Source organism: Mobula hypostoma, chromosome 1 (assembly GCF_963921235.1).
Source record: "Mobula hypostoma chromosome 1, sMobHyp1.1, whole genome shotgun sequence".
NCBI classification, from domain to species: Eukaryota; Metazoa; Chordata; class Chondrichthyes; order Myliobatiformes; family Myliobatidae; genus Mobula; species Mobula hypostoma.
Window position 1 is genome coordinate 145250337 of NC_086097.1, and position 13640 is coordinate 145263976.

A 13640-nucleotide genomic window follows, 5' to 3' on the forward strand; every position below is an offset into this window, starting at 1 on the left:
TAACCCTCAATTCCCCTACTATGCAAAAATCTATCCCATCTCATCTTAAATATATTTACTAAGGTAGCCTCCACTGTTTCATTGGGCAGAGAATTCCACAGAGTCACCACTCTCTGGGAAAAGCAGTTCCTCTTCATCTCCATCCTAAATCTACTCCCTTAAGTCTTGAGGCTATGTTTGCTAGTCCTAGTCTCACCTATCAGTGGAAACAACTTTCCTGCCTCTATCTAATCTATCCCTTTCATGTTTATATATTTCTATAAGATCTCCTCTCATTCTTCTGAATCCCAGTGAGTACAGTTCCAGGCGGCTCAATCTCTCCTCATAGTCTAACCCCCTCATCTCTGGAATTAACTTGGTGAATCTACTTTGCACCACCTCCAAAGCCAGCATATCCTTCAAGTAAGGAGACCAAAACTGCACGCAGTACTCCCGGTGCAGTCTCACCAGTACCCTATACAGTTGCAGCATAACCTCCCTGCTCTTAAATTTAATCCCTCTAGCAATGAAGGCCAACATCCCATTTGCCTACTCGACAGCTGCAAACCAACATTTTGTGATTCATGCACAAGCACTCCCGTCCCTATGAACAACAGCATGCTGCAATTTTTTACCACTTAAATAATAATCTGCTCTTCTATTTTTCCTTCCAAAGTGGATGACCTTGCAATTACCAATATTGCATTCCATCTGCCAGATCCTTCCCCACTCACTTAACCTATGTCAATCTCTCTGCAGACTCTCTGTAACTTCTGCACAATTTGCTTTTCTATTCAAATTAGTATCATCAGCAAATTTAGATACACTACACTGGGTCCCCTCTTCCATATCATTAATGCACATTGTGAACAGTTCAGGCCCAGCACCGACCCCTGCAGCACAGCGCTCACCACTGACTGCCAGCCAGAGTAACACCCAAGTATCCCAACTCTCTGCTTTCTATTAGTTAACCAATCCTCTATCCAAGCAAATACATCACCCCTAAATCTATGCATCCTTATCTTATGGATAAGTCTTTTATGCGGCACCTTATCGAACGCCTGGAAATCCAAGAAAATAACATCCATCTGATCCCTCTATTCACTGCGCTCGTTATATCCTCAAAGAACTCCAGTACGTTTGTCAAACAGGACCTGCCTTTGTTAAATCCATGCTGCGTCTGCCAGATGGATCCATTTCTTTCCAGATGCCTCATTATTTCTTCTTTAATGATAGCTTCAAACATTTTCCCAACTACAGATGTTAAGCTAACTGGCCGATACCTACCTGCCTGTTTCCCACATCCTTTTTTTCTGAACAGTGGCATGACATTTGCCGTCTTCCAATCCGTCGGGACTTGCCCAGTCCAGAGAACTTTGGTATAGAGAGCTCTTAGCAGATTGGCTTTTATAAATCGGGAGTACAGAAGTCAGGATGTTATGTTGAAGTTGTACAAGACATTGGTGAGGTTGCATTTAGAGTACTGTTTTCTCTTACCCATGTAAAAGATAACAATAAGCTTTAAAGAGCAACAAGAAAATGTACAAGATATTGCTGAGACTTGAGTAAGAGCGGAAGTTTGAATTGGTTAGTACTTCATTCCCTGGAGCATAGGAGATAAGGGGAGATCTTGTTGAAGTATATTAAAATTTCAAGGATATGGATAGGGTGAATGCATACAGGTTTTTTCACCTCAGGTTGGGTGAGACTATAAATAGAGGTCATAGGTTCAAGGTGAGGGGAAACTTCTTCACTCAGACAGTGGTGCAAGTGGGGAACAAGCTGCTAGTGGAAGTGGTAGATGAGGGTTCAGATGTAATATTTAAGTTTGGATGGGTGCATGGATGGGAGCGGTTTGGAAGGATATGGCCCAGATGTGGGTAGATGAAACTAGGCAAAAGATCAGGTTGGCATGGACCAATGGGCCTTTTTTTATGCGATAGTACCTTTATGACTCTAGTCACAGTCCACAATGCTGTGTCATTTGAGCATGTAGCAAGAAATGCATGTTTTAAAAAAAAACTTTTCCAACATAAATGCTGTGAGAACAAATTATAATCCATATCTTACATTTTTGGGTACTGATTTCTGAATTATGCAAGGAAAACTTGTGACAACTATCTAAACACTAACCAACCTACAAAAGCACTGTTACCGAGTCCTCAACATTAATAAACAAAAGCTTAACTGGGACAGCCATAATGAGCATATGAAAATAACAGGTAGGTGATTGTCTCTCAAGCTTGCCCCACCACTCATTGGGACCATTACTAATAAGCTCAGTCCTTTCCCTCCACTGGAAACCTATTTCCTCAATGAGTTCCGTCTTTCCAACTCTCCAGGAAAGAAAATTCCAGAATCATACAGTGTGGAAAAAGACCATTTGGCCCTACTCTCCCACACTGACCTGTGGACACTACTCCCTGTTGGTTCTTGAACAACAACCCTTCTCTGTCGAAGAATCCAGTGTATAGTCTTTCCAAAGATGTAGTACTCTCTATGGGTGGCTATAAACATACCACTGTTTTATATGATCTGCCCATAATCTTGTAACCACTGTGTATGGCTTCAGCCCCTTTGCCAAAAGAAGCAAATACATCTCATGGATTCCAAGTGTGAGGGGTGGACTAATGAGGAGAACTTGTACGAAATAATTCTACAAAAATATATAGGAAAAAGTAAATGCTGAAGCCACTTCCCTAGCTCAAAATTCAATCTCAGGATCAGGGTTGGCCATTTAGTACTTAGATGAGCAAGAATGATTTCCATTCAGTAAATTCTCTCCTCAAAGAGGCATGTGCTTGTTTTTCTGTTTTGTTTTCCAGAATGCTGGCCTTGCTAGCCTTTATTATCTAGCCCCAGGTGCTCTCAAGATGGTGGTGGTGAGTGAACTACTGCAGTACTGCATGCGAGGCTTTCCTTTACAATTATTTTTGGAAGGAAATTTCCCAACTTACATCTAGTGATGAAACAGTGACGTATATCGAAGCTACGATAATGTGCGAATTGGAAGGGATTCAACAGCAGTAATGAAAGTGTTGAAGCAGTGAAATAGAATGATTAACCATCTTCCTTTGTACAGTGTGACTCCTACTTTTGGAGTGTTTTTCCTTTAATACCCACTGACTTCAGTTTTAATAGGCATACAGAATGCTGCATACTGCCTTGATGTCAAAATCAGAAAACTCAATAGTGAGTTGAAAATGTAACTCGGTAGTGTACATTTGGACCAAGGCTATTAGGATGTCTTCGTGATAACAGAGCACACTAAAAACACTACCAATAATACCTTCCATTGCTGATTATTGATAGCGATTTACTAAATGGTAATTAACTAAATTGGATTTGTCCTGCTTTATGTATAGAGCACAGAGCTTGACAACTTTCAACACTGTCAGACAGATACCCATATTGTTATTATATTAGATCAGCTTAATCAGAGACAAAGTTCAATTCTTTGCTATAATAGCTAGAATTAGCCTTTACTATACTCAGTTGTTTCTAGAGTGAATGGAATTGTCTGAAGTCTCATTTCTGTGACAGCGTGAATCATAGCAGGAGGAAGCTGGCACTTCTGCCAAACATGACAGTTAATCAGTCTGCCTTGTAAAAGGAGGTGTAGTGGAGGGCATGCTTCCTTTGCAAGTATTTTGAACTAAGGAATATTGCTTAAAATTTGGATGGCCATTTAAAGAATATTTTTCCTCTGCAGGTGCAAGTCTTTGGAATTCTTCCTCAAAGGCCACACAAGCAGGTCATTGAATATATTAAGATCAGAGTAGATGGGTACTTGATAAGTGAGAGAACAAGAGGCAAGCAGAAACTTGGAACTGAGGTTACAATCAGATCAGCTATCTTCTTGATAAATGACAGAGCAAGCTTTATTCATATTGGCACCTCATTTAGCTATACTTGGTGCTTCTTTAAACATGCTCTCTTCTATATACCTTATTGAAGCAGGGTTGATCTTCAAGCTTGAATAGAGTAACCAAGTAAGGGACATACCAGACCATAGGCAAGGTTAACAACCTTTACCCATTCTCAACTTCCCTTGAGAAGTTCTGAACCACTGCAGACCTTCTGGGGAGGTTCTCACAGTGCTATTGGGCAAGGAGCTCCAGTATTTAGACACAGAAACCACAAGGGAGTGGTGATATTCCCAAATCAGGGAGAGATGTAAATTGGAGGGAACCCCATAAGTGATGCTGTCCCCATTTACTTACTACACTTATCCTCTGATGGTAGAAATCACAGGTTTAAAATGAATGCAGTGGGCTTTATATATTGTGTTCACATTGTGCCAGTGTTGGCATGAATGATGTGGTACGCATCAAGTTGATTGCTTTGTGCTCAGTTGCGTTCAGCCTCAAGTTGTTGGAACTGACCTCAATTGGAAAGTAATCCATCTCACTTTCCACAAGTTTTCAGATAATGGAAAAGCTTTGGAATTTCAGACAAATTGCTTTCTGCAGGCTACTCAGTTTTTGTCTTGCTCCTTTTATGGTTCATCCAGTTAAGTTTTTGATAAATGATGGCACCATTATATTGATAAGGATTCCCATCTTCAGAGGAATACTAATCTAATAGTCACTGTTAAAGTTCATACACAAAAAGGCAACAACCAGTTGACAAAGTGCTGTCTCCAAAAAGTGAACCGATGCTTTAACATTGCCATCAAATTCTGCTCGTGGCAGCTTCACACAATTAAAATGATTAAAATGTGAGACACCCAAGTGAAGCACCTAGATGACTACAACAAATGGGTGTTGGTGCTTTAATCCATACAGCTGCTCTACATGCTCCCTGGTGATTTCCAGTCACTGGGGAATTCTGATTAGCCATATCCAGTCCCTATAAAATGGAGGAATTACTAGTTCAGAAACCGCCCTGCAGGGCTTCTGTTGCAAATTAAAATATATGAAAAATATCATGCTCATTGGCAAAATGCATTTCGAATGTAACCATTAGCCAAGCAGTGACAGTATCCAATTCCTTAGGACTTCATTTCTTGGAATGTGGAAGATGAGTGGAGATTTGATGGAGGGTATAGATAGGGTAAATGCAAGAAGGCTTCCCCCCCCCCCAAATGGGTGGGACTACAACCAAAGGTCATGGGTTAAGGGTGAAAGGCGCAAAGCTTAAGGGAACCACTAGGTGAAACTTTTTCACTCAAAGGGCTGTGAGTGTGGAATGATCTGCTACCACAAGCTGTGCATGCGCTTGATTTCAATGCTTAAGAGAAGTTTGGATAAGTATATGGATGGTAGGGGTATGAAGGGTTATGGTCCTGCTACAGGATGATGGGAGTAGGCAGCTTAAATGGTCTGGCATGGACTAGATGGACCAAAAGGCCTGTTTCTCGTCTGTACTTTTCTATGACTTATCTAGCACTGTGAAACAAACCTGAATTTCCTCATCCAAACAGGCATAACTCCAAAATACTAGGTCTTCCATTCAAATATAAACATTGATTACATTACACATGTATTGAGTTGCACAGAAGCAGGTATACAGCAAGCTGTTTCTTTGTAACCCCATGTGCATTCTTCAGGTACAAGAGTGCTTAGAAAAAAAAACACACAACTCATACAATGCCAGACAACAACTTGTATTGATGTAGTACCACCGATGTGAAAAAAAGAGCCAAAGTTGTTTCTCAGAATATACATGAAGAACACTGAAGCAAACGAGATGAGCAAGCAAGTTTTAGGGAGTATTTTAAAGAAGGAATTGATGTTGAATCAGCGAAGTAGAAAAGGAACTCAAGAGCACATGGTCCAGTTGGTCAGATTCCTATCATAGAGTAGAATGAGAGACTTGCAAGGTTAGAGCCGTAATTTCTTGGTGAATTGTATTTTACAGAGATAAGGTGTCACAATTAATAAGGAGGATTCAGAATACAATTGCAAGTTGCACAAGACTGGAATTAGTTTGGATGCAAGTTTCATTTTCCTTGTAAGGAATAGATGCAATGCAAAAGGGTTTAATAGTTGGCGACCCAAAGTGGATTTTATTTTTAGGAAAAGTTTGGGGAAGGGATCTTTCCCTCATTTTAATGTGCATTTACAGATTTTAGAAATCAACTCAAGGACACGCACACACGTGGAACAAAGCTGTTTCCTTTAATTAACCATATCTTTTGGGGCATAAACTACTGCATCCCTGGCCTCCTTTTTTGTGACTTACACTGACATACATCTTAAACTCAAATCTCACCATCCCCACACACACGCAATGAACAAAATGGCCAGAATACCTGTTTGCTACATCCAAGTCTGACTCAATCTTGTCCAGCCCCTTCATGATGCGATCAAATTGTTCACCCTGATGATGCAGCACTTTGGCTGTGTCTCCCAAGCGTTGCTGAGAACTGGACGCCAGGTTGATCAACTCCCTGCCCTTTGACATGGGCCTGGTGTCAGCCTCCACCTCTTCTCCTTCTGACGAGAGCAGCTGTGCACGCCAGAAATGCTCAAGAACATTGAACACCACCGTTCGGTTGGGTTGAAGTGAACTAAACCAGTGCTTCTCACCATCGCCCACCAGCACAGTTAGCGAGCTAAATATGAAGCTGGATGTTTCCTTTTTGATGCCAGTGATGCCAGAGAGTTTGAAGCTGATCAGAGTGACCCCTTCTTTGTCAGATGTGAAAGCCAACTGGTATGGTGTGAGTGAGAGCTTCCCATAAACCCATCGCTTCTCACTCTGTAGATAGTAGGAACCAGGCCACGAATGGATGCACAAGTCTCTGTTCATTACAGTAGCTGCTGCCCCTTCTAGAGAGGTCGTACATCAATATATGCAAGAAAATCTAGAGAATCAAAAAAAGTAGGGAATGAAATTTGCTTGGCATTTAGAAGAAACCATAGATCAGCTTAAAAGGCCAAATAAGCATTCTTGCTTTCTTTAAAAAAAACATTCTGAATTTCTGGTATCTGGCAATTTCTTCTCAAGTACAAGAACAACCTACAAAAATATTAAGCCTTTCATGGAATTCAGAATTTGCATCACAAAGAGACACATCAGCAAAACCTGCATCATACATTGCCTTGAAAAAGTATTCATCCCTCACAACTATTTTCACATTTTACTGTCTCATTTTCTAAAGTTACAATATATTGAAGCAGGATTTTTCAGCTAATCTACAAAACATTGGGTGTGTCAAATCAAAAGAAAATTCCAAAACCTGTCAACAATTTATTAAAAATTAAAAACCAAAATTGAGAGACTGAAAAAGTATTCATCCCCTTTGTAATTACTATGCTTGCTTTCCTCAGGTGCAATACTGTACATTACCTTACCAACTCACCCAATTTGTTAATGTAAAAAACAGGGAGGATCACCTAAATAAATAACCCTCTCTCTGCAAGGTCCAACAGTATGGTAGATTTTCAACAAACCAAGTCAAAATGAAGACAAAAAACATTCAAGGCAAGCTAGAGAAAGACGAATCTGGGAGAGGGTACAAGTGCAAAGGCACTGAACTTTCCTGAGTTCAGTGCAAATCCATCCTGGAAAAAAATATGAAACCACAGCCACACTGCCCAAGTCAGGCCACCCCTCTACTCTTAGTAGTCCCAGAAGAATGGCATTTGTAAGAGCGGCTACCGTGATGCCAACAGTCACTGAGCATGCTGCAGAAGTTAACGGCTACAATGGCTCCACAATCTCCAAGGACTTGCACAAAAAGGGTATTTATGGAAAAGTGGCAAGGAAGAAGCCCTGGCTTTAAAAAAAAAAGAGCATATCTTTGCCTGTAAAGACTTTGCAAAGCATCACTTAGAAGGTACTGTAAAGGTGTGGAATATAGTCTGAGGTCAGATCAGACTAAAGTGGGACTTTTTGACCTCAACACTAAGTGGTACATGTGGCACAAATCTAATACTGCACATCCACCAGGTAACACCATCCCTATTGTAAAATATGGTGGAGGCAGCATCATACTGGGGGGATGCCTTTCAGCAGCAGAGACTTGAAATCTGGTCAGAATTGATGAATGCTACCAAAAACAGAGATATCCTGGATAAAACCCTGCAACCCTTTGCCAGAAAGCTTAATCTGGGGAGAAAGTTAATCTTTCGGCAGGAATAACAACACAAAGCACACAGCCAGAGCAAACATGAAGTGGCTTCAAAAGAAGATTGATGTCCTTGAGTGGCCCAATCAGAGTCTGGGCCTTAACCCAATCAAACATCTCCGACAAGACTTCTAGATTGTTGTCCACCAGCACTCCGCAACTAACCCGGCACAACTTGAGCAATTTTACAAAGAAGAATCGGTAAATCTTGCTCCTACATTGTGCAAAGCTAATAGAGACTTATTCAAAAAGACTACTCGTTGCAATAATTGTGAGAGGTGATTCAACTCAGTACCGAGCAAAGGAGGATGAATACTTTTGAACTGCTGACATTTAATTTTTTGGATTTTTAGTTTACAATGCTTTACAATTTTCCCCAGTCTTTTGGGGGTTCTACTGTGGAAAAGGAGGAACATGTGATCCACATAAAAATTTGCAGTTAAATTGATCAAAATTCCTGATTGTAATACCCTATGTGAACAAAGGGTCGGGGGATGAATCCTTTTACAAGGCACTGTACCAACCCGACTGATCTTTCTCTGGCAAAAATTCACAAGGCTCTGGAAAACAGTAAAGCAAGACTTTTTAAAATTGCACAACAACTATCCTCACCCATTCCCCAAATCCAACAAATCCCTACACAAACAAATCTAAATAGTATAAATATTGATACAATTGACTTCAATGGTCACATTTACTGTACCAAAATTTCCTCAGTGGCTTGACCTTTCATGTTTCAAAAGGGTCCATTAAGTCACCAAGTCCCTTCTAGAATAATTGGATGTGTGTTGAACTTGAACAGTTGCTCATAGCTTAAGTTTCCTGAACTTTCTAATTATCGTTCTCTGCTGGCTGCCACCATCAGACAGGAGGTACAAAAGCCTTAGATCCCACACAGATTCAGGAACAGTTACAGCCATTAGCCAACTGAACCAGTGAGGATAATTTCACTCACCACATCTCTGAACTGATTCTATGACCTACAGACTCATTTTCAACGACAGTTTACAACTTATGTTCTCAGTATTATTTGCAGTCTATCTTCTTTTTCATATTGATTGGTCATCAGTCCTTGTTTTATGAATAGTTTGTTTGCAAATTCAACTGTATTTCTTTATTTTTTCCAGTACAGGCCTGCAAGATAATAAATCTCAAAGAAGTACATAATCACTGAGTCGTGGCTGAAGGAAGGCCATAGTTGGGAGCTTAACATCGAAAGATGTACTTTGTATTGAAAGGGCAGACTGGAAGGCATAGGCAATGATGTGGCTCTATGGTAAGAGATGGAATTACATCTTTAGAAAGTGGTGACAGGGTCAGAGGATGTTGAATCTTAGTGGGTAGAGTCAAGAAACTGTAAGGGTTTAAAAAAAACCATTATAGGAATCATATATAGTCCTCCAAATAGTATCCAAGATGTGAGGTTGAAATTATAAAGGGAGTTGGAAAAGGCATGCAATAAGGGTAATGTCACAATTGTAATGAGGGACTTCAATATGCAAGGGAGTCAGGAAAAATCAGGTGGGTGTCGGATCACAAGAGAGGGGATTTGTTGAATGCCTACAAGATGGCTTTTTAGAGCAGCCTATGCTTGAGCCTACTACGGAAAAGGCTTTCTTAGACTGGGTGTTGTGTAATAACCCAGATCTTATTAGGGAGCTTAATGTACAGGAACCCTTAGGAGACAGTAATCATATTATGTCTGAATTCATACTGCAATTTGAGGGGGAGAAGCACAAGTCACATGTATTAGTTTCACAATGGAATAAAAGGAATTATAGAGGCATGAGAGAGAAGCTCACCCAGGTGGATCAGAGGAGGACACTGGTGGGGATGACAGCAGAGCAGAGATGGCTGAAGTTTCTGGGAATAGTTCACAAGGTACAGGATAGATATGTCCCACAGAAATAGTTGTTCTCAAACAGCAGGGGAAGCCAACCATGGCTGACAAGGGAAGTTAAGGACTGCATAAAAGCCAAGGAAAGGGCATATAAGGTAGCAAAAGTGAGTGGTCAGTTGAATGATTTGGAAGCTTTTAAAATCCAACGAAAGGCAAGAAAAAAGTCTATAAGGGAAAGGATGAAATGTGAGTGCAAACTAGCCAACAATATAAAGCAGGATACTGTACTATAAGCTTTTCAGTTATATGAAGAGTAGAAAGGAGGTGAGAGTTGATATCCAACCACTGAAAAAATGATACTGGTAAGGTAATAATGGGAGACAAAAGAAATGGCAGATGAACTTAATGGGCACTTGGCATCAGTCTTCACTGTGGAAGACACTAGAAGTGTGCTAGAGGTCCGTGACTGTCAGGGAGCAAGAGCGAGTGCCATTGCTGTTACAAAGGAAAAAGTGCTCAGCAAACTCAAAAGTCTTAAGGTTGATAAGTCACCCGGACCAGATGGACTACATCCCAGAGTCCTGAGAGAGGTTGCTGAATGGATAATGGATGCATTGGTCATGACCTTTCAAAAATCACTTGATTCTGGCATGCTCCTTAAGAACTGGAAGATTGCAGATGTTACGCCACTCTCCAAGAAGTGAGGAAGGCAAAAGAAAGGAAATAATAGGCCAGCTAGCCTAACCTCAGTGGCTAGGGAAGCATTGGAGTCTATCATTAAGGATGAGATTTCGAGATACTTGGAGACCAATGATTAAGTCAAGTCAGCATGGTATCTGTAAAGGGAAGTTTTGCCTGAGAAATCTGTTACAAGTTCTTCAAGGAAGCAACAAGCAGGATGGACAAAGGAGAGGCAATGGATGGCATTTACTTGGATTTTCAGCAGGCATTCAATAACGTGCCACACATGAGGCTGCTTAACAAGAGCGTTACAGAAAAGGTACCAGCATGGATAGAGGAATGGTTAACAGGCAGGACACAGCAAGTGGGAATAAAAGGGGCTTTTTCTGGTTGGCTGCCAGAAGCTAGTGGTGTTCCTCAGGGGACAGTTTTGAGACTGCTACTTTTCACATTGTTTGTCAATGATTTGGATGATGGAATTGATGGCTTCGTGGCAAAGTTTTCTTGTGATATGAAGATAGGTGGAGGGGTAGCTATTGTTGAAGAAGCAATGTGATTGCAGCAGGACTTAGGCAAATTGGAAGAATGGGCAAAAAAAGTGGCCGATAGAATGCAGTGTTGGGAAATGTATGATGATGCATTTTGGTAAAAGGGACAATAGTACAGCCTTTTATCTAAATGGGGAGAAGGTTCAAACATCAGAGATGCAGAGGGACTTAGCAGTCCTTGTGCAGGACCCCCAGAATGTTAAGTTACAGGTTGAGTCTGTGGTAAAGGTGGCAAATGCAAAGTTGGCATATATTTCAAGGGGAATAGAATACAAAAGCAAGGAGATAACACTGAGGCTTTATAAGACACTTGTCAGGCTGCACTTGGAGTACTGTCAACAGTTTTGGGCCCCTTATCTCAGAAAGGATGTGTTGACATTGAACAGAGTCCAGAAAAGGCTCACAAGTATGGTTCCGGAATGAAGGAGTTAACATACAAGGAGTGTTTGGCAGCCCCGTACTCATGGGAATTTAGAAGAATTTGGGGGGTGGGGGAGAGAGAGAGAGAGGAATTAAAACCTACTGAATGCTGAAAGAACTAGATAAGGTAGATGCAGAGATGCAGAGAGGATGTTTCCCATTGTGAGGGTATCCAGAAGTAGAGGGCACAGTCTCAGAATTGAGGAGCGACCTTTCAGAACAGAGACAAGGAGGAATTTTTTTTGTCAAAGTGTGGTGAATCTATGGAAAGCTCTACCACAGACTGTGGTGGAGGCCAACTCCGTGAGTATACTTAAGGCGGAAGTTGTTAGTTTCCTGATCAGTCAGGGCATCAAAGGATATGGCGAGAAGGCAGGTGTATGGGGTTGAGTGGGATCTGGGATCAGCGATCAGCCATGATGGAATGCCGGAGCAGGCTTGATGGGCTGAATGGCCTAATTCTGCTCCTATATCATATGGTCTGGCATATACATACTTTGATAATAAATTTACTTGAACATTACACATACTCAGTCTTTCACTTTAACAGTAAAATTTTATGATTAAACACCTTCATACTTTGGGGAAATATTGTATATTCAAAACAATTAAAATAGATATATTACATGATCTAGCATCGATGCATTTGAAAGTTATTTTCATCTAGTAACATTTTCTCTCTACCAACCAAACTCTAATCATCTCCCCAAAACCTGAATCTCTGAAATATATGTAGTGCAAACACAAAACATACTAAATCATCTTAGCATAATTTGTGAATCAAGATTATTTGCCCCACTGCTTACCTCTGCATCCCTTCCCTTTGTGGTAGTGCGGAATATCCTCTATTTGTTTCAATAGTTTTTCGCGTTTTAATTCGGAAATTTCCCTTTGTATCAATGAGTTATTAAGCTCAGAATTTATTCCTTAAAATCTCTCATTCTCATTACGCATTCTATCTGCATAACAATCTTCGCCGTTCTATAACTCAGTACTTCCAATTATCAAACTGCTTGCTTACCTTCGTGCATTCTTTTGCTGAAGTTCCTATTCCTGCCCCCAATTCAGTCACCTTTCTATATTACCTTACAAGATTATATTCTTTACAACCTTTTCTTGATGTCTGATTTTTTAAAAACTTTCCGGTTCTATTCGGTCTATTCCTTGCTGGCTGTTCCGTGAGGTTCGCTTTACCTTCTCTGGTTCCTATGCAACCCAATCACCAGCCTCCCTGCGATCTGTGCTAGTCAACCTATTCCATTTTATTCCCTTCAGCTTCTTCGTTATAGCCTTTACTCCGACATACTGTCTGCAGGATTCATTTCTGAGTGTTTTCCAGTGCAAGATTTCTTCCAGGATATTCCTATGGTCCCTGCGGGTTTATCTCAGAATAATTCCTTCAATTGGGCTTCATCAAGACATTTACTTCAATTGGGTAATAATTGTTCGAACATTTTAAGAACTGCTCCTAGAAATTCTCTTCACGAGTCTCTAGGGGCCGTTTTCTTCTCAGTCCCCCGACTCTCTTACCCCTTCAAAACGCCTCAGCCGCGGCCAAAACATTACCCGTCCCCCCTGTCTCTCGTACCAGGCTCAAACCCTTCCTTTCCCCGAGGTTGAAAACGGACAGTTTTCCGCCGCTGAACCCAGACCGTGTCTGCCCACCTGAGAGCGCTCACTGACCATCGCAGGCACTACCCCATCGTGTCAGTTCCTACTGCTCCCGCAAGCACCGCCCCTTGCTCAACAACAACATCCACACGTCCGGCTCGGCCCGGCCCGGACCGGACCAAGCTCCAGCAACACCCCTCCCATCGGCCTGTCAATCATTCACATACCCATACGTCATTCTCTTTCTTCCCGTCCTCGTCAATGACGACAAGCCCCGCCCATATGGCATATCTATCTTTCACCTGAATCGGTCAGTCATTCCTGCATCACCCCCGACATCAATTATATGTGTCCCGTTAATCATCCCAGACCTAGCCCGCTGTCAATCATTCCCTTTTATTGGTGTCAACGGCGTTAGACTCTCCCTCAGTCATTCATTGGCTTTCTCACCCTATCAATCACTCCAATTCCCGCCCTCAGCGTT

General features: G+C 41.4%; 1 protein-coding gene across 5 annotated transcripts in view; it reads right to left on the minus strand.

Annotated features, from left to right (window-relative positions):
- Positions 1 to 13515, minus strand: part of snap47 (synaptosome associated protein 47) — a 31196-nt gene extending 17681 nt beyond the window's left edge. The window contains exons 1-2 of one of the 5 annotated variants that reach the window (XM_063057401.1): positions 13384 to 13515; positions 6236 to 6790 (exon numbers count right to left, since the gene is read on the minus strand). In XM_063057401.1, the coding sequence (XP_062913471.1) occupies positions 6236 to 6735 (500 nt within the window). In that variant the 5' untranslated portion in view covers positions 6736 to 6790; positions 13384 to 13515. Of the gene's footprint in view, positions 1 to 6235; positions 6791 to 12351; positions 13331 to 13383 lie in introns of those variants that run through there. The other 4 variants (XM_063057393.1, XM_063057380.1, XM_063057371.1 and 1 more) reach the window with 4 other exon arrangements.
- Between the last annotated feature and the right edge of the window lie 125 nt (positions 13516 to 13640).